The sequence below is a fragment of the Macaca mulatta genome, chromosome 10 (assembly GCF_049350105.2).
Source record: "Macaca mulatta isolate MMU2019108-1 chromosome 10, T2T-MMU8v2.0, whole genome shotgun sequence".
Lineage (NCBI taxonomy): Eukaryota > Metazoa > Chordata > Mammalia > Primates > Cercopithecidae > Macaca > Macaca mulatta.
In genome coordinates this window covers 19262884-19286445 of record NC_133415.1, presented here as the reverse complement: position 1 = coordinate 19286445, position 23562 = coordinate 19262884, and the positions used below count along the sequence as shown (strand labels likewise).

The following is a 23562-nucleotide window of genomic DNA, read 5'->3' as shown; positions in this document are numbered from 1 at the left end:
AGCATCCAATATGCCACATTTTCCTGCCTTTGACCGCTGTGCAGGCTGTGCCCTCCACCTGGAATTCTGCTTTTACTTCCATCCAGAATGGATTTTCTCAAGGCTTTATGACATTTTAAGAACACTTCTCAGAATACAAGCATAAAGAAAAGAGAGAACATACAGATTCAGGGCTTACCTGTGTACAGGATGCGGCTGATCATCCCCGGCATCACCATGAGGAACATGGGCAGCAGCTTCAGGTAAGCACACATGATGCAAGCAGCCTTCACGTGAGACATGTCCTTGCCACTCAGGCAGCGCTGCACGATGACCTGCCGGGAGAACGTGACACACTCATGAAACAACCAGGGGATGATTTCCAAGGCAGTGAGTATCTCTTTCCAGAGTTTAATGTTGCAATAAGAAATGATGTGGACCAGTATACCAAAGAGCTATCTGCACTCCTATGTTCACTGCAGCACTATTCACAATAGCCAGCATGTGGAATCAGCCTGAGTGTCCATCAGCGGATGAATGGATTAGGAAAATGTGCATAATACACAATGCAAAACCATTCAGCCGCACACAACAATGAAGCCCTGTCATTTGCAGCAACACGGATGGAACTGGAGGTCATTACGCTAAGTGAAATAAGCCAGGCACAGAAAGACAAATATCACACATTCCCCACTCATTCTCACTTCCTGAGGCCTAGCTCAGGAAGATACTGAAGGCTTGGATTTGCCCCGAAAGACGGAATAAACGAAGAAAGAAGACAACTGGCGGTACTGGAAAAAGGAGAAATAACCTGAGTAGGGCAAAAATGAATTCCCAAAGATGACAGTGAAGGGGTCATTGGATAAGTTAGTTGGGCACCAGAGGGAGTGCTGCCAGACTGTGAGAGGGCAAAAGACTCTAGGAGAACCTTTCATTCAATGAGTAATAATTAGCAAGAAAATTCAAAATGAAAAATTAAGAATTGGCCAGGTGCGGTGGCTCACACCTGTAAGTGCAGCACTTTGGAAGGCTGAGACAGAAGGATTGCTGGAGTCCAGGAGTTTGAGACATAGTGAGACCCTGTCTCTATTCAAAAAATAATGTTTTTTAAAAAAGAAAGAAAACAAGACTTAAAATTATTAATTCCAGGAACAACAACAACAAAAAAAGCTAAGGAAAAGTCAGGCAGTATAATCACATGGTTCAGCTGTGAATTACATTCGGGTAGTCACAAAAATGGTGGCACCGAATGCTGATCTCTCCAAAATTGTGATTGACAGCTATTGGGAGGATGGGGGAACAGGTGTGCTTGCATGGGGCTGGGAAGGGAAAGTTGAAAGACAGCTAAACTCTCATCCTTCATCATAGGGAAGCCAACAATAAAATCCTAAAACTAACAGGGAGCAACACAAGCATTTATCTGAATCACTTGGGGATCAAGTTAATGAGCAGATTCCAATTCAAAGGGTCTAGATAGGGTTATAGGGTCTGAGAGCATTTATTCCTAGTGAGCTCCAAGGTGATGTCCATGTTGATGGCTCACAGACTGCACACTGAGCACAAGGATTTAGGGAACAGAAATAAATGCCAAAACACTTACTTAAAAGGGCTGAAAGCATTTGCCTCTGAAGGACAAGAAATAGAGTAGAAAGCAGGGTACTGTGCAGCTGTTTTTAAATAACAAGTTTTGTAGAAGTGTTTGACTCTTTAAGCTGGATGTGGTGGCTCATCCCTGTAATCCCAGCACTTTGAGACGCCAAGGTGGGCAGATCACCTGAGGTCAGGTGTTTGAGACCAGCCTGGCCAACATGGTGAAACCCCGTCTCTACTGAAAATACAAAAGTTAGCCGGGCATGGTGGTGTGCATCTGTAATCCCAGCTACTCGGGAGGCTGAGGCAGGAGAATCACCTGAACCCGGGAGGTGGAGGTTGCAGTGAGTTGAGATCATGCCACTGCACTCCAGCCTGTGTGACAGAGTGAGACTCCATCTAAAAAAACACAAAAAACAAAAACGAAGAAGTATTTGACTCTTTAAACGATGTGTGTGCAAAATGGAAACTAAATGTTTTTCTATGAGACAAGAACAACAAACACATGTACACACACAGACACACACACAGACACACACACACACACTTCACCTGATTTGTGCACCAGTACCACAAAGCTGTAATGGGCATTCCAAATATAATTCCGGGCCATGGAATGTCCCCAGTCACAGGATCTCGGAAGATGTGGAAGGAGTCCTCCCGAGGTGTGTAGCAGCTGGCACTGATTGTCAAGTTGTCCCCCTCGACTACGGACGGGATGGCATTCATGTACTTCTCGGTAAAGCTCTCGTAACCTCCAACTTCGTTAAATGCTAAAAAGGCATCAGAGTAAAACGAGATGTCTTACTGAAATCTAAGACATCCAATGTTTATGATGACTACTTTTTGGTGGAGGTACACAATCACCTCCCATCAGCCCAGTCCAATCCTCAGTCACCCTCTCCCAGGTCCATGTCTTTCTGGTACCTCCACTGGCACTGGCTATGCTACCAGATTGACTTTCACGAAGTACAGAAAGCAAATAACTCTGACTTGTCTTCCTATATTGCTCTTTGAAATTTTGAGTTAGTGTCTCTTTTAAGGTAAAAACGAAGCTGTTATCCAACAGGCCGGCACTGATATCTCAGAACCATTTAGAGCATAAGCAAACTGGAAGGTGAACTAACAAAGTGAGCCCCATGAAATTATCCATCAGAAAGCCCCAGCTCCTCTGAAAAGATCGGGAGGCAAAGGCCTCTCTTCTTGACCCAGAGCTTGGCTCTTTTGATCTTACTTGCAATCTGGTTTTCTGGTGCAACACTATATTTTGCCTGTTACAATAAAAAAAAATTGGAAAGATAAGAAGCAGAAATTGGGGGTGGCAGGTTAGATGTGACAAGGGAAAATGATGAGACTCAGCCTGTTCGGGTCTGGAAAGGCCAGTCAGGTGCAGAAGAGAATTGTGGTTGCTCTTAAAAAGCTGAGCCCAGGCATCTGGGGTAGCTTAGTATAGCTTTAAATGATGAAAAATTCATCAGAGTATTATACAATTGTAGGGTTGAGTTAACATTAATCTACTTCATTATTTAGCTGAAGGACTACTATGTGCCAAACACTGTGCTAGGATCATGTACAAAATAAATGTGCAAGGCAGGAACTTAGCCGAGTGGAGGATACAGACAATATGAGGAAGTTGCTTTGATTAGATAAATATGGATTGTAACAAAAATACATAGGAGACTCTAAGAGATGAGAGTCCCCCTCTTCATCCTAAAGATGGCAGAATTGAGGTTTAGAGACCTAATGCCAGGGAGTGCATCACTGAGGCCAGAAACCAAGGCACCATGAACAAGAACAGCACAGAAGTTCTGGATAACTGAATAGAAAGTACACAAAGAATTGGTGCTAACGACTAGCCTCTGGAGTGGCACTGTGCAACAGAAACATTCTGCAGTGATAGAACTGTCCTGTATCCATGCCGTCCAGTATGGCTAGTTTTCCTATGCAAAGATAAATACCATAATAAGAGAAAACAAATATTGGCAAGCTGTAAATTAGGTCAATATTGCTTGATGGCAATGAACTGAATGATACTAATAAGTGAGCATTATTAAGAAAACTCCAACCTGTATTTGTGTATTGTCACAATGCAATAGATTTCCATCCAAAATAGTCATAATGAGGTTACGGATGTTTTGGATGAAAATCCACTACAATACATTGTTTGAGTACACAAACATAGGTTGTGTATTCTATGTCTGTGTATGATTCAGTTGAACTAATATTCAGTTCTCAAATTTTTTCCTACTATTTAATCCTTCATTTCATAAAAATTCTATGTAAATGAAAGGTTTCTAGGCTTTGAATCTAATGTACAAATACTTCTGTAAAATTATCAACCCACTGCTACTGATTTTGTCTGTCCTTCACACAAAGAAATTAAGGTTAAATGAGATAACTTACCTAAGCAATAATTTTTTTTTTTTTTTGAGACGGAGTCTCGCTCTGTCGCCCAGGCTGGAGTGCAGTGGCTGGATCTCAGCTCACTGCAGGCTCTGCCTCCTGGGTTTATGCCATTCTCCTGCCTCAGCCTCCCGAGTAGCTGGGACTACAGGTGCCCGCCACCTCGCTCGGCTAGTTTTTCGTATTTTTTAGTACAGATGGGGTTTCACCGTGTTAGCCAGGATGGTCTCGATCTCCTGACCTCGTGATCCGCCTGTCTCGGCCTCCCAAAGTGCTGGGATTACAGGCTTGAGCCACCGTGCCCGGCCAGCAATAATTTTTAAAAGAAAGTGATGTTCTTTTCCCCACCATCCATTTCCTTATGCTGAGATAATAAAGCAAGAAAGAAGTCAGGCAGATATTTCAGTGATGGGGATTATATAAATGACGGGAAAGTGTGACGAGATGAAACTGGAAGGCATCCCAATAAGGAGCAGACAGACTGAACAGAAACAAGCCCCGTCACTTCCGGCCCCTGGGCACTGCACGCAGGGTCATCACTTACCAAACCCCATGAGAATAAAAGAGCCAATCAGCATGATGATGGTCTGGAGGGTGTCTGTGTAAATCACTGAGGCCAACCCCCCTGGTGAGAGAAAGAAAAGAACCAGGGCATTTTATCCATGTGTCCCCATGTATTTGCCTTCACCACTGGGTTCTCCTCCACCCAGAACCCTGGAAATGACCCAGTAGAAGACATCAAAAGCTCCTAGGTGAGCCACAAGCTTGTCCTGACATCATAATCTCCTCAGCACTGGTTCTCCTACTTCCCTTGCTTTGCTCTGATTCGAAGTTTCTATGAATTACAGTGAAGTTTCATCTTTGTGTGAGTTTTTGAATATTAAGCAGGGGAAAAGGCAGCACTTTAATACCATGAAAGTTTCTCTTAACAATCCCTCAATTTACAGCCATTCAGCACAGTGCACCTGCTCTAAAATATCTAGCGAAACCACTTTTGCTCTAGTGCTGGAACGTATTATTGTTTCATTAATTCAGTACCAGATATAGTTACCGTGTTTTGTGTTTTGCTGTAGTGTTGAACAACAAAAAATCCCAAACCCAGCTTATTTTTCAAGTCTAGACTAACTAAGCTGTCAGTCTAGTTAGTCACCAGCACCTGCAACAAGATATTCCCTTTATGAGAGTGTCATGAGAAAATAAGATGAATCCTGAACACAGAATACTCATGCCCTTATCGCTCCCTTATTCGGAAACACATGCTCTGTGGAAGTGGTCTGTACCAAAATAGAGACACTTATGCCAAACCCTAACAAAATGGGGCTGGGAGGTCACGCAGGTAGGGCCCTCATACACCTATGCCGGTAACAGGAACTGTTGGAAGACATTATTATGAAGACTGTCTCCTAGCAACAGCCAGTACCACCAATGAACAAACACCAGCGCCTGCAAGAAGCAGGTGAAACAATCATCTTTGTTTCAGAACAGCTTACGTGGGCTCTCCCTCTCTGTCTTTAAAAGCCTCCCCTTTGCCCCAACCCCCTTGGAAGTCCTATGGTCTGCCACAGGACATGTATCCTGGTTTGCAATCCCTCACTGTTCCCCAAAGAAACTCCTCATTTTGGAGAGTTGGTCTCTCTGTCGCTTATTTTAGGTTGACAGTTCAAATGCATGGAAATGGCCCCAAAACTGTTTTGACCGTTCTAGCTGGTATTTTTCCTTACGTCTTCCAACTCAGCTGGTATACTTTAATTTTTATGTTAGTATGCATGAGAAGCATATCAACATACCTGGTTCATGAGAGCCTGCTTGGACTATTGTCACACATCGTCTCCTGCCAGCAACCCACTGCTCCAGTTCTCCTCTCTCAACTGCACCATTCACGGCCAACGCCATGCCCTGGCATCCTGTGTTCATTTGAACCTCACCTTTCATTTGCTAGTCTCCTATCTGAGCTGCTATTTCCTCCCAACCGTCTGTGTGGATGATATGCTAAATTCTAAGTGCCAGTCTGGGTACCAAACACATAGCTGAACCAAATGACCCGTTTCCCACCCCATTCCCCACATAATTCCCTTACATCAAGATGCTCACTTCTAATATCAAGGATTCTGTGTTCTATGCTCTAGTTGTGTTTCTGGTGCTGTGCTTGACTCTCATAGTGGGAATGAAATGGTGCCTTTACCTCGGCAGCGACAAGGCTAACACTGAGAATGCTAATTGCAGGTTGGGGTGGGATCAGCAAAAGACAGTCCGAGTGAGCAAAATATACAACATACTCACCAGTGATGGTGTAAACAGCAGTCATAGCCAAGAGGATGAAGATTGCCAGGTAAAGGTCCAATCCCAAGGCCAGCTTGATGAATATAGCTCCAGCAAACATGTCTGACTAAAAAAGGAACAGTCAGGATGAGAAAGAAACATGCATTTGAGGCCACTGGTTTCTCTGCCCCAATGTCCACTCTTCTTAACCCTTCTTTTTCTGATAGACTCCTACTTATCCTTCAAGAATCCACTGGGATGGCCCCAGAGTAATACCTTCCATAAAGCCTCAAAAATGATTTTCACTGTCTTCACTCTCTCCTATATTCTCATAGAAGTTAGTTCTTTGCTCAATTGAGGTGCTTATTACATGAGGTGACATGTCCTGAGAACTTTTTCTGTGCCATGAGGCTTAGAGAGGCTGAGTAATTGCTTATAGGAAGCTCCTCAACTGTGATGGAGTATTTAGAAATATATCTTCTCCTTGAGCCCGGGAGTTTGAGGCTGCAGTGAGCGGTAATTGGATAGAAAGTATGTACCAAGCGGCCGGGCGCGGTGGCTCAAGCCTGTAATCCCAGCACTTTGGGAGACTGAGGCGGGTGGATCACGAGATCAGGAAATCGAGACCATCCTGGCTAACACGGTGAAACCCCGTCTCTACTAAAATTACAAAAAATGGGCCGGGCATGGTGGCCGGGGGCTTGTAGTCCCAGCTACTCGGGAGGCTGAGGCAGGAGAATGGCATGAACCCGGGAGGCGGAGCTTGCAGTGAGCCGAGATCGCGCCACTGCACTCCAGCCTGGGCGACAGAGCAAGACTCCGTCTCAAAAAAAAAAAAAAAAAAAAAAAAAAAAAGAAAGAAAGAAAGAAAGAAAGAAAGAAAGAAAGAAAGAGTATGTACCAAAATAGAATACAACCAAAGAACATTGTTTCATATATATATTCCAAATATATATGTGCTACAATGATTGAAAATTGGTTTGAATTGGGGGGTCAGTTATGATTATTTTTGAAATTGAGGGGAAAATGTAGAATTAATTTAGATTATGCAGACTGTGCTGTAAAAGCATGATGCTGGCTGGAATTCAATTAATTACATGTGTCTCTGACCCTCCTAGGGCCTTTAGGTCTAACCATAAAAAAGGGAGATTATGATCAACTTAGAAATCTCTCTAAGGCAAACATATTTCAGTGGGAAGTACATTTTCCTATCTACAATATTTGGCTCAGCATAATTAACATGAATAATTTAGGACAATTTCCTGCTAGTTATTATATGTGTGTGTATATATATATAAAACTAATAAGATATATGTTCTTAAAATTAGTATTCTTGTTTGCCAATGAGGATTTTTATAATTATCTGTTCGTTTTAATTTTCCTAAAATTATTAACAGAACTGAGTCCGTTTTTAAGAGACGAATTGGGTAACATTTTTTTCTCTGTTCTGGAAAAACTTAAGCTGCCAATGGATCATCTCTTCCTTGAAACCTTGACAGAATCCACCCCTACCCTTCTCCATGTCCCCAAACTACCTGTCAGGTAGGCATTATTGTCATCATTTTGCATCGGAGAAAACGGAGGCTTAGGGAATTTGTCCTGGATCACCCAGATAGAAAGTGGTAAGCTCAGGATTTAAACCTGTGTGGTGTGACTCAGAAGCTTACATGGTTAAGCACTTTGTTATACTGCTATCTGGAATTTTACTTAGTGAAATATGTGGGGAACACTTAGAGAAGTATAGACAAATTATTCTAGGAAGATGGTGAATGTGGCAGCATGGTTTGTGAACTTCCATGACTCTCTACATTAGACAGAGCAAGTTTATGGCAAAACCAACAAAATTAGATGACCGGGTATTTCCATGAGGCCCAAAAGGCAAGACAGCAGGTGCAAATCAACCTCAGCCGCAAGACCTGCATGACAGCAAGATCTGGGAGGAGGCAGAGAGAAACAGTAGCTTATCTGAAGGAACTTAGACATCCCCACAGAGCCACCAAGTGACCGCTGAGAAGCACAGTAGGACAATTTCAGAACTACAGCAGAGCATAGAAGAGGCTTTGCTTTAATAACCAGTGGGCAACTATAAACGCTACTTGATAAGTTCCAAAAGGGTTCAGAGTAGTCTGGGTCAAATAAGCTCTCAAAACCAACAGCCAAAGCTGCCTTTCAGAACAGGGACCTACACCGATGAGAAACTTCTAGAAAAGGCAAAAAAAATTGGCAAAGTGAGGAACACCATGTTTGATGATACACTAGTCTTTTGGTGGGGATGGAGGAGAACTGCAAATAAGTTCTGAATTCATTTTTAGTTTGTTTGTTTGTTTGTAACAGCATGGGTGAGGCAATTCGGAAATAATTTTCTTATTAAAAATATTTACTTATTGGCCGGGCGCGGTGGCTCAAGCCTGTAATCCCAGCACTTTGGGAGGCCGAGACGGGCGGATCACGAGGTCAGGAGATCGAGACCATCCTGGCTAACACGGTGAAACCCCGTCTCTACTAAAAAATACAAAAAACTAGCCGGGCGAGGTGGCGGGCGCCTGTAGTCCCAGCTACTCGGGAGGCTGAGGCAGGAGAATGGTCTACACCCGGGAGGCGGAGCTTGCAGTGAGCTGAGATCCGGCCACTGCACCCCAGCCTGGGCGACAGAGCAAGACTCTGTCTCAAAAAAAAAAAAAAAAAAAAAAAAAATTTACTTATTTTTGTTTCGGCCAGGCACAGTGGCTGATGCCTGTAATCCCAGCACTTTGGGAGGCCAAAGCGGGTGGATCACTTGAGATTTTTTTTTTAATTTATGCTTTTGTTATCTGTGGTTTTGAGGTCTTAGCCAAAAAAATCTTTGCTCAGGCCAATGTCCTGAAGCATTTCTGAAACCATTTTTGATGCGTTATAGGATTGAGCAAACAAACTATATATATATATGTGTGTGTGTGTGTATGTGTATGTATATGTGTGTGTGTATATATATCTGTGGGTGTGTGTATATATATATATGTATATGTTGATGACTTAGAGGGCCAGGAGTCTCAATTGTGGAAGAAGGAACATATAAATATAGAATTGCAGAAGGCAATAAAATGCTCTATAAAGCTGGATTGGAGTTGGAGGTATTCGTGTGAACTCATGATTTCTAAACTGTATATGTATGTGTATAGCTGCCTAGAAAGTATATGTATGTGTGTGTATGAATATATCTATTTCTGTGTGTGCATTTACATGTGTGTATGTATGCATTTATTTCCTAATTCTGTCAGCTAAAAGAGTCAAGAAAAAAAGTCAACCCAATAAGCACACTTAGCACCCAGATTTTTGTTTCTAATACCGTTCCCCACTAAAGGAGCCAGGGCTGTCCCAGAAAAACAGGTGATTCCAGGGCTGGAAAAGGGTTGGTACAAGACGAGTCTGAAACATTTTGTTAGGCCAGAATTTAAGAAATTGCTCAACAAAATGATGGGATCATGCTCCATCCTTTACACAGAATCCAGTTTGAGGAACTCTCACTGGCCAAATGTGGTATAAGTATCAAAATAACTGGCCGGGCGTGGTGGCTCATGCCTGTAATCACAGCACTTTGGGAGGCCGAGGCAGGCAGATCACGAGGTCAGGAGTTCGAGACCAGCCTGACTAGCATGGTGAAACCCGGTCTCTACTAAAAATACAAAAAATTAGCCAGGCGTGGTGGCAGGTGCCTGTAGTTCCGGCTACTCAGGAGGCTGAGGCAGGAGAATCGCTTGAACCTGGCAGGCGTGGAGGTTGCGGTGAGCTGAGGTCGCGCCACTGCACTCCAGTGTGGGTGACAGAGTGAGACTCTGTCTCAAAAAAAAAAAAAAGTATCAAATAACTGCATATAATAATATTGGTAAACCAATGATAAATAGGAATGTATCAGTGCAATATCAGTAACAGATAAACAGAGAAGGGAAGACTCCTGCCCTCAGTAGCCTGCTGAATGCTGGCTGGGAACTACGGAAGGAGTGCTAGAGTTGGAAAATTATTATTTGGCAACCATCATAGTAAAGACTGGATCTAATAAGAATCATTTATGAATGTTAAATCTAGTGGAAAAATTTGAAGAGGAACTGGATATTTCAATGGTTTAAAGCATCTGTCACAGACCGTTTATTGGTTACAGGGGAAAATAAAACAGTAATTCTATAGTGGAGAAATTGGGCAATACTTTGACCAGGTGATTAAAATTAACATCACCATTGAGGAACAGATGGGCACTGAATACTTCTAGACAGGATACTTTTAGTAGGATATATCACTTATGCAGTATTCCAGCCAAGAAGAATGCATAACCTGAATCCAACCATGAAGAAATATCAGGCAAATCCAAAATAAAGATTGTCATATTAAGAAGGGTGGAGTAGGGACTCTATCCTTCAAAATGTCAGTGTCATCAAAGACAGAAAAGGGATATGGAAATATTCCAGAAGAAAGGAGGCTGAAGACCTTTGGCAACTGAATGTGGCACCTAACCCTAGACTGCATCCTGCACTGGAGAAGAAAAGATGATAAAAAGGATATTACTGGGTCAATTGACAAAGTTGGAATATAAATGGTAGATTAGTGTATCCATGTTATGTTTACTCGAGTTGATAATTCCACTGTGGTTTTGCAAGAAATTATCCCTGCTCCTAGGAATAACGATATACAGAGAAGGCTTAGTTTAAAAAAACCATCATTTTACAACTGCCACAGTAAAGACTGGATCAGGTAAAAATCACTGGATCAGGTAGAATCATCAATGAGTGTTAAATCTGGGGGAAAATTTACATTGAAATTTTTGGGGTTAAAGGGCAATGATATATATAACAACCTCAAATAGTTAAAAACATATGAGAGACACTTTGGGAGGCTAAGCAGGGTGGATCATTTGAGGTCAGGAGTTCGAGACCAGCCTGGCCAACATGGTGAAACCCCATCTCTACTAAAAATACAAAAAAAAAATTAACCGAGCGTGTTGGTGCGTGCCTGTAATCCTGGCTACTAGGGAGGCTGAGGCAGGAGAATCGCTTGAACCTGAGAGGCACAGGTTGCAGTGAGCCGAGACTGTGCCACGGCACTCCAGCCTGGAAGATACAGTGAGACTCTGTCTCTGTTTCTTTGCAGAACTTGGGACTGGAAACAGGTGTAGCAGGAGACGGTTGTATTTTTCTCTAAGATTTGAAATAAAATCTGACATTTTATCATCCCACCCGATATTGATGTTGGCCAAAAACCTGTTCTTGATTTTCTGAGCCTAGATCCCAACTCAGTTGTACAAATACAAAGTACTTTCTGTAACTCTATTGCACATTGGGGTTTTCCAGGAATACTAACTAATATCGAGGGAACATTTCACTTTTAAAAAAATGTTCAGCATTTCAGAAAGAGTGTTACTTGTGGAGGTGCCACACATGCATATCTGCCTCTGTCTGCATTTATAGCTGTCTTCATTCATACTGCTTTATCCTCATCCACAGAGGGGTGAGTATTACACCACAGCATTTTGACTTGATGTGTAGTTCTACTTAATCATTTTCATATTAAAACACACTATCTTATAATGGATTCCTTGACCTTTGTTTCTATTACATAGTACTATTAAGGAATTAAATCCATGGTTTTGAAATTATATATAAGTAGTCGACACATTATCAATGATTTTTTTTCTAAAGAAATAGGGACTACTCCAGGTCACTCAGGCTGGGGTGCAGTGGCATGATCTTAGCTCACTATAACTTAGCTCCTGGGTTCAAGTGATCCTTCTGCCTCAGCCAAAGTAGCTGGGACAATAAATGTGTGCCACCACACCTGGCTAAATAATTTTTTTCTTTTTTTTTTTTTTTGTAGAGACAAGGGTCTCACTGTTTAGCCCAGGCAAGTCTGGAACCCCTGGCCTCCAGTGATCCTCCTGCCTCAGCCTCCCGAAGTGCTGGGATTGCAGGCAGAAGTCACTGGGCTCAGCCACCAATGACTTTTTTTTAAATTGTGGTAAAACATATATGACATAAAATTTACCATTTAACCATTTAAGTATATAATTCAGTGGCATTAATTACACTAACAATGACTGTAAAATATTTCTCATAATAAAGAGGAATTGCAAGGATCAGAATTTTCTTTTGCTATAAAGGACTGTATTAAAACGATAGTCAATATCTGAATAAAGACTGTAGATTAGGTAATAGTTTGTATCAAATCTCAATACAAATGTTATTGCAGTTTGAGAACCAGTGAACAAGATGATCTTTTCCAACCTGGGCAGAGGAGAGTTATGAAAACTGTACTGTCCTAATGTCTCATAACGATCTGTTTAATAAGTAACTAGGACACAATCCGTTATCACAGTGTAAGAGTACACAAAAGGTCATGTCTAAGGTTAATCATTATCAATGTCACTTAAGACATAAACTTGCAGGCAAGAATGGACTCCTGCTAAGGTGTCTTTCCAGCCAACCATGGACTCTGCACAGCCACGGACCCATACATGGCTTCCCTGCACCCACACTCAGATCACCAACATTCTGTCCCTCCCTATCCACCAGCAACCCTCCAGCCTGGGAGGTTGCCTCCTTCGGGGGCCCCTTTCACTGTGCATTGTCCTCTGTTCTCTGTCTTCATGCCTGCTCATGCTCTTTTTTTGAAAAAAAATTATCTATTTACTTTTTTGAGACGGAGCCTCGCTCTTGTCGCCAGGCCGGAGTGCAGAGGTGTGACTTCGGTACACTGCAACCTCCGCCTCCCGGGTTCAAGCATTTCTCCTGCCTCAGCCTCCTGAGTAGCCAGGACTACAGGTGCATTCCACCATACCCAGCTAATTTTTGTATTTTTAGTAGAGATGAGGTTTCACCACGTTGGCCAGTATGGTCTCCATCTCTTGACCTCATGATCTGCCTGCCTCGGCCTCCCAAAGTGTTGGGATTACAGGTGTGAGCCACTGCCCCTGGTCTGCTTTAGAATCATAAAGCTGTAGATGTCAGCACCAGAGGAGAACTGGGAGATTAGCAAGTCCAACGATTTAAGAAACGTGTGAACTCTAAGCCCCTGACACCTGTGAGCTCCTCTGCTTCCCTCTGCCTCACCTAACCTTCCCATCCTGGGGAATACTTAAGTACCCTCTCCAAGAGTACGACCCCCAATGCCATCCATCAGGGAGTATCCTCTTCTCTGGGTGTGCACAGCACATTTTCTGTACTTGTCCGTGCACTCTAGTTCAGCATGTATTTTAGTACGTTTGCATGTATTGTCATACGAGACTAATTATTTCATGTGCAGAATTCTTATCTCCTTAGCCAGATGGTAAACTCCCATTGCTCAAGAATCTTTGCTACACTCACACACAGCTCAACAATATGCAGTCAGTGCTGGGCAATGCTCACATTGCATTGGGAAGGCTCATGCCATCTAATCTAAGCATCTAGTTCACTTCCAACAACGACTCAGCACAACAGAGAAGCAATAGGAAAGGTCAGCCTTTTCTCTCATGAACTCTCAGACACCTGCCTAGACTGTGAACTTGAGATTATTTTGTTAGTCACAGATACATGAGGAGCAAATAAGTTACTCTTTGTTTTTTACATGTGCTGCTGAATCTTCAGATTCCTTCTTTCCTCACTGATTATCTCCCCAAAATGTAACGTTTGTTTATTTGTTTGTTTTTGAGATGGAGTCTCGCTCTGTCTCCGAGACTGGAGTGCAGTGGTGTGATCTTGGCTCACTGCAACCTCCGCTTCCCAGGTTCAAGTTATTCTGCCTAAGCCTCCCAAGTAGCTGGGATTACTGGTGCGCATCACCATGTCTGGCTAATTTTTGTATTTTTAGTAGAGATGGGGTTTCACCATGTTGGCCAGGCTGGTCTCAAACTCCTGACCTCAAGTGATCCACCTGCCTCAGGCCTCCCAAAGTCCTGGGATTACAAGTGTGCGCCACTGCACCAGGCCCCCCAAAAATGTGACTTTATTAAAAAAGTACTTAAAATGTACTTTAAAATTTTTTAACACTTATTTGTGACATATGTCTTACCATGGTGGTCTTAGATAGAGTGAACTTAAGAAAAATCAGTATAATAATACAAAGTACTTTCCTTGTGGTTCACGTGTCAGATAATCAAACTGAAAATGAAAGTATAAATCTGGACATGGTCTGAGAAAGAATATAAAGGTTATCTCGCAATGGAAAAGGCAGGAGACCAAGTCCTTCTCTTTACTACTAAAGAGCTGTGTTTGGCATTTATACCAGTGCCATCCTCCACTGCCAGCCTCCCCAGATATACACAAGTTCTTGAATGAGACGTTTTGTTCTTTCTTTACATCCATTTTTTCATATCCTTGATAAGAGGGGAGATTTATACCCTAGAGCCGCTCACGACTTAAAAGTCTACCACTCTGTGAACACAGGATCTTGGAAGCTCCCTTTTTCTCATTAAGGCTTTGAAGAGACACCCCTGCGAATTTAAGACATCCATAACCTTGACCCTTTAAAGGCTGTTGACAGTCTACACATCCAGCTTGCTGATATTAGCACTCTGGCCCCATCTGACAACCTCTTGAAGTTAAAATGCCAGGAGGCTCTGAACTCACAGCAATTAACAAAACCACACAGATGAAGAGGGAGAGGATGGAGAGGTAGACCTGGAGTCGCTCCCCACCAAACCGCTTCTTGAGATATTCCGGCATGGTCATCACCTGCAGAGACAGACATTAACAGGGACTTACCCTTAGTGCCCTGTGCATTCAGATTACTCAGCATTTCCTAAGCACCTGTGAGTGAAAGTGCTGTGTATGGCCCCTTCCTGGTGATGGAACCATGGCTTCTTATTCATAGAGGCACCCCTGATGCCAGGCACAATGACTGTGCCTGGCAGAGGGTGGGTGCTCAAACCATGCTTCTGAAGAGATGGACACTCCCATGGATAACTCCAGCCAAAGTCTCTCTCCTGACCCATCTGCAGATCTCACTTTCCCACTGCCGGCTGGGCATCTCCACCTTAGTGTCCTGAATGCACCAAACACTCATCCTGTTGAAAAGTGAAATCATCATTCTCCTTGTCATCCATCATCTGCCTCTGATCTGGAATCTTTGGCTGCATTAATGGTGGCCTCGTGTACTCCAACCCTCGAGCTTCAAGTCTTAGAGCTGATCATAATGCTTCCCCCTCCACTGCCTTCACCTTTACTCTGCCATCAAACCTGTCATCTCTGCTCCAGGGTCATTATGCAGGGGCACCACAGATTTCCCCGCTGGCTGCAGCCACGTTCTATACCAGAAACCTCTCTAGTCAAGAAATCTGATTTTTTTGTCTCTCTGTATATTTCTAGCAATAGGCCAGGTGAAGGGCAGGGACCCATGTTTCATGATCGAAGAGAAAAAATAAGTAAATAAATGAATGTCTGACAGATTTACCCGAACACTAAGGATATGGAACTGGCCCGGTTGTCCCACAGAACTGATGTCTGTGGTTTATTTGAATAAGCATAGAAACTGATCCTCCCACTGTTACAAATTGAGAAAGTTATCTTTGTCTTATCTGAGTTCCTCTCTCAGGAAATCAACCATCAGTTCTCCCAGATAGGGTCAAAGAGCTGAAACTCACTAGATCACCACACCTGGACAGTGAGAAGCCAGACCCCTCGCCCCTTATAATTGTCTAACCCACCACCTGCTTCCTGTTGACTGACTTCTCTTCCTTATCCCCACCCCTAATTCCTGTTTTCCTATATATGGTTACATATCTTCCCTGTAATATAAATCCCTAATTTTAGTCCATCAGGAAGATGGATTTGAGACTGAGCTCCCATCTTCTCAGCTGCAGCACCCAAATAAAGCCTTTTTTCCTGGCAATACTCATTGTCTCAGTGAGTGGTCTTCTGTGCAGTAAGCAGCAGTGCCTAGGACTGAACTCTGGCATTTTGGTAACAGATACTCACCCCCGACTTGATGTAGATGGGGACAAAGATCCACCCGAGAATTGGCAACATTACTGAGGACTACAAGGAACCAAAATAAGAGACAGTGAGACGTTAAAGAGGCTTGGCTTGTGGACCTTCTCTTTATATGACCTCTGAGTTTGGATATTAAAAAAAAAAAAAGTTGGCTTAATCCTGTCCCATTCAAACAATTACAATCCCGATATAATTGTTAGTTCCTTTTTTTTTCTGTTTCTATGACTTAGGGGCCACCATTTTCTGGGGATTAAGTTGTGGTGAAAAAGGGAAAGAAGATAAGGGTTCTGATCCCAGTGGAACCCCTGGAAGATCATACAATCTTGGCCAAAGGGAATTTTTCTTGAGTTGCATAAATGATAAATGGAGTGACAAAGCAATGAGAAAGGAACCTGGAGATAGAAGAATATCACCAGTGCTCCCTAAGTCTTCCCACATACAATGATGATAGTAATACAATCTAGCATTAATATGCAACTTTTACAGAGTCTTCACATATATCACTTACGCTGCTCTCAGCCTAAGTGAGGCAGATATGAGAAGCACAGTTATTCTTATCTTACAGAGGGGGAACTTGAGCCTTACACCTTACAGAGATTAAGGGGGCCCAAGGTCACAGTGACAGGGGGAGCAGCTGAGTTCTCTGCAGCTGGCTCGTCACACCCACTTGGTCCATAGGTCATTCTGGTCACGCCTCTGGAGACTGGCTTCATTCTGGTGTCCATGGCACTATTAAAACAAAGCTCCAGGCAAGGGCCTATCTGGAGGTTGGGTCCATCCTGGACTCCTGGATACTACTGAAGTAAATGTAGGGGCAAAATCTTCAACAGTGGAGGGGCACAGGCATGTATGATCACTCAAGATCACTTTCTGAGTTCAGCCAGGGATGGTCTGTTTGCACTTTCACTATGATACAACTTTCCTTTAAATCGTTTCCACAGGCATCGTCTTCTGCCTAATATGCACATGCATGTAAATGAAAACACCAGAAAGAGTAAGACAGAAGAATAGAAAAACTCAGGCAGCTCAAGAGCTACTGGTAGCATATCCATCACGTGTCCAGCCATGTGCTAGAGCAAACTTGTCCAACATGTGGCTCAAGCTTGGTTTGAATGTGGCCCAACACAAATTTGTAAACTTTCTTTTAAAATAATAAGGTTTTTTGGTGATTTTTTTTTTTTTAGTTCATCAGCTATCATTAGTGTTAGTGTATTTTATGTGTGGTTCAAGACAATTCTTCTTCTTCCGGTGTGGTCTAGGGCAGTCAAAAGATTGGATACCCCTGTGCTAGAGGATGGGCTGGACACATAGTGGGAACTCAGGGAGGAGAGATGAAAAGGAGAGCTAAAATGATCAAGTGAACATAGAGATCGAGGCATATAGAAATGACATTCCTGGTGGGAATAACTGCTTGAGAAAAATCTTAGAGGTGAGCAATAATGTGCATGGAATGGGCTAGGCAGAATGGGGCCACAGAAGTGCTGAAGGTCAAACAAGAGGTGGAGGCTGAGTGCAGTGGCTCACACCTGTAATCCTAGCATTTTGGGAGGCTGAGGTGAGAGGATCACAGAGCTCAGGAGTTAAGAGACCAGCCTGGGCAACATAGGGAGACTCCCATATCTACAAAGAAACAAAAACCTAGCTGGGCAGGGTGGTGCACACCTGTGGTCCCAGCTACATGGGAGGCTGTGGTGGGAGGATTGCTTGAGTCCAAGAGGTCAGTGAGCCATGATCCTGCCACTGCACTCCAACTTGGGTTACAGAGCAAGGCTGCGGGAGTGTAAATTAGTTCAACCATTGTGGAAGACAGTGTGGCGATTCCTCAAGGATCTAGAACCAGAAATACCATTTGACCCATCAATCTCATTACTGGGTATGTACCCAAAGGATTATAAATCATTCTACTATAAACACACATGCACATGCATGTTTACTGCAGCACTATTTACAATAGCAAATACTTGGAATCAACCCAAATGCTTAACAATGATAGACTGGATAAAGAAAATGTGGCACATATCTACCATGGAATACTACACAGCCATAAGAAAGGATGAGTTCATGTCCTTTGCAGGGACGTGGATGAAGCTGGAAGCCATCGTTCTCAGCAAACTAACCCAGGAACAGGAAATCAAACACCACATGTTCTCATTCATGAGTAGAAGTTGAACAATGAGAACACACGGACACAGGGAGGGGAACATCAGACACTGGGGCCTGTCAGGGGGTGGGGGGCAAGGGGAGGGAGAGCATTAGGACAAATACCTAATGCATGCAGGGCTTAAAACCTAGATGATGGGTTCATAGGTGCAGCCAACCACCATGCCACATGTATACCTATGTAACAAACCTGCAGGTTCTGCACACGTATCCCAGAACTTAAAATTGACGAAGAAAACAACAACAAACAAATAAGCGAAAAAAAAAAAATCAAACTAAAGAGGCGAACATTCTATACAGACACCCAGAAAAACCTGGGATATGACTTTCATTAATATGCCTGGATGCTATGGTTTCAACTTGGTGTACCACCAAGTTCATATGTCAGAAACTTAACCCCCAATGCAACAGTATTGAGAGGTTGGACAATTAAGTGGTGATTAGGTCATGAGAGCTCTTCTCTCATAAATAGATGTTTGCCATTATCAAGATAGTAGGTTGGTTATAGTAGGAGTGGGTTCCTGAATTTAAAAAATGAGTTTCACCCTCTCCTCTCCTCTCCTCTCCTCTCCTCTCCTCTCCTCTCCTCTTCTCCTCTCTTCTCTTCTCCTCTCTCTTTCTTTCTCTCTCATCCTCCATCCCTCTCTCCCTCTCTCTCGTGCCCTATTGCCCTTCCACCTTCCACCTTCCACCTTCCACCGTGGGATGACGAAGTAAGAAGCCCTTGCCAGATGAGGGTCCCTCAGCTCTTGCACTTGCCAGCTTTCGGAGGTGTGAGAGACACATTTTGTTCTTTATAAATTACCCAGCCTGTGATATTCTGTCTTAGCAGCATAAAACATCCTAAGACACTGGATATGGTTTTGATTTAAAGGAAAAAGCCTATGATGTCACTTACAGTCCATTCAAATGTGACAGTGGCGACTCCTGAAGCTGCTCCTGTCCCAGCCAGCCCCACATAGTGGTTGCTGCCGATGTTACTGGCAAAGAGAGAGGCGCCCATCTGGAATGCAAGAGAACAGACCAGGGTTGGGGTTAAAAGATCCAAATCAGACTTCTTGAAAATAGATGCTGAGATGTTTCAGTCACCACTCCTCAGAGCAGGAGTCAAGCAAACGACGGCCGCGGGCTAATCCAGCCCATGGTCAGTTTCTGAATGGCCCATGAGCCAAGAATGTGTTTTTACATTTTTGCATTGTTAAATAATAGTTAACAATCTAAATAAGCAAAATATTTTGTGAAATGTGAAATTGTAAAAATGTGAAATTATGTGATTCAAATTTCATTGTCTGGAACACAGCTACGCTCATTGGTTTTCCATACGGACTTGGGCTACTTTTTGTGCTACAATAGCAAGGTTCTGTGGCTGCAATAGACGATATGGCTAGAAAACCCTAAAATATTTACAATCTGGCCTTTTACAGAAAAGCTTGTTGGCCCCTGTCTTGGGAGAGCGTTGGTCAATCTACTAAAATGCTCTGAGTTGAGCCTGTCCTTGGCCAAGCACTGCCAGATCTCCCATCAACTCTTGTCCCCTTAATCATATGTAAAGACCCCAAGCTGTCTAGGAGGGAATTTCTCTCCACCCTCCCAGCCACGGGACCCTCTTTTCATTCATCCCCTCACCATCACAGTGCCTGCTGTTCTAAAGACCCAAAGATCAAGAGAGGTCTCTTGAGTGGGCGTGGATGAGCACCAGTCCTGGCAGAAGAGAATTGGGGTATGGCTCTTCCCACTTTTTAAGGCCTCTGTAAAATCACTTTCTCTACTCAGCTACATGGGGCCAGAGGATAGGATTCAGCTGCTTTTTGGTTTCAAGATCGCTTGAGCCTCCTTGTGTGTTTCACTAAACAGTCCTAAAAATGCAATGTCTGATTGGATGCCCCAAATAAAATTCATTTCAAACTTCCAGTTGCTCTGCTTCCATCACCCCAGCCAGGACAGTTGCCCATCTCCACTTCCCCTCATACCATTTAGAAAATGAGTCAGACCTGTGAAGGAAGCATTTGCCAAGCACCCACTGTATAATGTGATGCCGGGCTGACACTCTCCAGGTGCAGAGGGGAAGATGCAGCCTCTGCTGCAGTGGGACCCTGGCTGAGGGGGCCGCACATCAAAACCCCACAAGAACACCCACTGGGCACGAATCAGGAGGCATCAGCATTAGCACCATCACAGGGAACACAATCAATAACTGCACGGGACGTAGGGACCCATGGGGAGAGCTGGGCGGCTCCTCAGATGAGGAAGGGCTGAGGTGAGGGATTGAAGGAGGACAGCAGACAAGGGAGGGCCAGTCCTAACGAGAGGGCCAGCATCAGCTCAGGACTGGCAACAAAGCAGGAATGTGCAGAGCTCATAAGCCAGGAGAAGACTCTTGATAGGGAGCAGAAGAAAAGAACATGAGGTGGCGCTGGACTGGGGTCCTTCAGTGCCAGACTGAACCTGCTGTCATAATAGGTGACATATTGTCATGTCCTGGAATTACAGAGAGGAGCCATGAGGTCAGGGATTTAGGAAAGCAGTCCCAGCGAGGAGGCAACTAATGTACGTCAGAACTGTTCAACATTCCCAATGTTTTCTACATTCACTGTTTTTTTTTTTTTTTTTCTTTGAAATGGAGTTTCACTCTTGTTGTCCAGGCTGGAGTGCAGTGGCATGATCTAGGCTCACTGTAACCTCCGCCTCCCAGGTTCAAGTGATTCTCCTGCCTCAGCCTCCTGAGTAGCTGGGATTGCACACATGCACCACCACGCCCAGCTAATTTTTATATTTTTAGCAGAGATGGTTTCACCATGTTGGTCAGGCTGGTCTCAAACTCCTGACTTCAGATGATTTGCCAGCCTTGGCCTCCCAAAGTGCTGAGATTACAGGCGTGAGCCACTGCGCCCGGCCTACATTCACTTTTAAGCACACACTCAGGAAATTTATCTCCAGAAAACTTTGGTCCGCTTACCGGTCCAGAAAACTTACCGGCCACCAGGCCATATCACGACCAGCGAGGAAGAAGCCTCCTATAGTACCTCGGTTGGTCCTCAGCATCGCCTGAGTGGAAGGGAAGAGAGATGAGGGTCAAGCCACAGCAAGTGCACCCAGATACCCCAGAGGCTCTGGCCAGGGTGCTGACAGGGGTGACTTCAGTGCTCCTACAGAGAGAAGCGTTTCGCTGGAAAGTGTTCTACAGCATCAAGTTTTAAAGGACTTCAAAAACAATCGCTCCGTAAAAACCCAGAGCCGGAAGAACTTAAAAAAAAAATCATAATCCTCAACTTCTGTCTTAACTGCTGTGATTATTCTCACTTACAAAAACCATGTGAGGTATCACTGAGCCATGCTTGCAAGAAAATTTGCAGTCTCAAACTTATTAAAAAGAAAAAAAGTCAACGTAAATGAAGAGTCCAACTCACTAAATCAGAAAGTGAGCAAACAACAAAAGAAAGTGAAAGAAATGCAATAATAAAAAATACCATCTTTGTCCATTATGCCAGGTGTTGGGGATGCAAAGTAAATCTGAAGGTCCCGGTGCTGGCTCTGTGCACACGATGGGGTCGTTAGGAGAACACATTAGCTCATTGTAAGCATTATTTATGCAACACACAAGAAAATGATTCTGATACTAACACGACATTTGTGAAAAGCTTTGTCACGACCTCACCCCTCCCCCCCTTAAGATGCCCCCTCCTAAACCTTGTGCCCACCCTAAAAGCCACTGGGATTCCACCTACCCACAGCCCAACAGCCATCACCACCAGAAAATAGATGACAATGACTGAGACGTCAGCAGCATTTCGGATGCGATCAGACAATGGAGGTGGCTCTGGGGTCTCAGTCGTGGTGCTGGGGCTAACCGTACTGGCCATGGCTGCAGGCAGTGCTATATCCATTCCACAGCATAAGCCATCTTTATATAAGTTCTGGGTTAATTATCAGCCTCAGGCAGGTGGGGCGAGATATCAGAGCCAGCTCCTGGGTATGGAGACCTTTAAACCTCTCCTCCAAAGCTATGGCACCCTAGCCCTCCACCAGTGAGTGCTAGCCTAGGTAGAGTGTGAGAATGAGGGATGCAGGGCCAGAAATGAGGGGAGAATCTGAGGTGGAGCATGGGGCGTTCTCTCGAGTGCAAAGACAGGGTCTTTAAGGAGATCTGACCAGGTGGAGGCGGGATTTGAGAGAAATGAAGACAGACAAGGAGGGGAGAAGGACAGAGGAGAAGGAACCAGAAACCAACCAGGAGAGGCCGAATGCAATGGTCCCTCAGAGAACAGATACAATTTCTGACCAATGAGCTATATCCCTTGACAATGAAGTGAATTATGCCTTTCATGGATTCCAAAGTCCCACATTTCTCTGAAGTGAGTTTCATATGCCACAAAAAGACATTGGTGGCCTGTATAGGAAAGGAAGTGGCTCTTCAGGCACCATATGTGGAGAGTTGAGGGCAGAGCTGTGGAGAGCGCTGGGTCAGAGGGTTGTACAAGAAGTGAATCAACCTGGAAGCATGTGATGGGGATCACGAGGACTCAGGAAACAAGACCCCTGGACCACAGCTAAGAAGAAGTTAGAAGTAAAGCCTACGTGGTGGCTGACACCTGTAATCCCAGCACTTTGGTAGGTCAAGGAGAGAGCATCACTTGAGACCAGGAGTTCGAGACCAGCTTGGGCAACATAGGGAGTCTTTGTCTCTACAAAAATTAGCTGAGTGTGGTGATGCATGCCTGTGGTCCTAGCTACTTGGGAGGCCGAAGAGGGAGGATCACCTGTGATTGGGAGGTCAAAGCTATAGTGAGCCATGATCATGCCACTGCACTCCATCCTGGGCAACCAAGTAAGATCCTGTCTCAAAAAAACAAAACAAAACAAAACAAACAAAAAAACTGGAAAGCCCAGAAATTCTTCTTTTATAGTTCATTTTTTTATTGTGGCAAAATATACATAGCATACAATTTACCATTTTAATCCCTTTTAAGTATACAACTCATCGGCATTAAGTACATTTACAGTGTTGTGCAACCATTACCACTATCCATTTCCAGAACTTTTTCATCATCTCCAAACAGAAGTATGTATCCACTAAAAACTAATTCCCCATCTCTCCCTCTCTCTATGCCCTGGTAACCTCTGTTATTCTTTCTTACTATATAAATTTGCCTATTCTAGGTACCTCATACAAATGACATCATACAATATTTTCCTCTTTGGTTTATTTCACTTAGTAAAACATTTTCAAGATTCATCCATA

At 43.8% G+C, this 23562-nt stretch overlaps 1 protein-coding gene across 2 annotated transcripts in view; it reads right to left on the bottom strand.

The window, feature by feature from the left end:
• SLC5A4 (solute carrier family 5 member 4) overlaps nt 1-22208 on the bottom strand; it is a 36217-nt gene extending 14009 nt beyond the window's left edge. The window contains exons 1-9 of one of the 2 annotated variants that reach the window (XM_077949880.1): nt 22049-22208; nt 21297-21368; nt 19222-19326; nt 16149-16208; nt 14802-14906; nt 6253-6358; nt 4517-4597; nt 2122-2342; nt 179-314 (exon numbers count right to left, since the gene is read on the bottom strand). In XM_077949880.1, coding sequence (XP_077806006.1) covers nt 179-314; nt 2122-2342; nt 4517-4597; nt 6253-6358; nt 14802-14906; nt 16149-16208; nt 19222-19326; nt 21297-21368; nt 22049-22207 — 1045 coding nt within the window. In that variant the 5' untranslated portion in view covers nt 22208. The remainder of the gene's footprint in view (nt 1-178; nt 315-2121; nt 2343-4516; nt 4598-6252; nt 6359-14801; nt 14907-16148; nt 16209-19221; nt 19327-21296; nt 21369-22048) is intronic. The other variant, XM_077949881.1, reaches the window with a different exon arrangement.
• Nucleotides 22209-23562: the final 1354 nt, after the last annotated feature.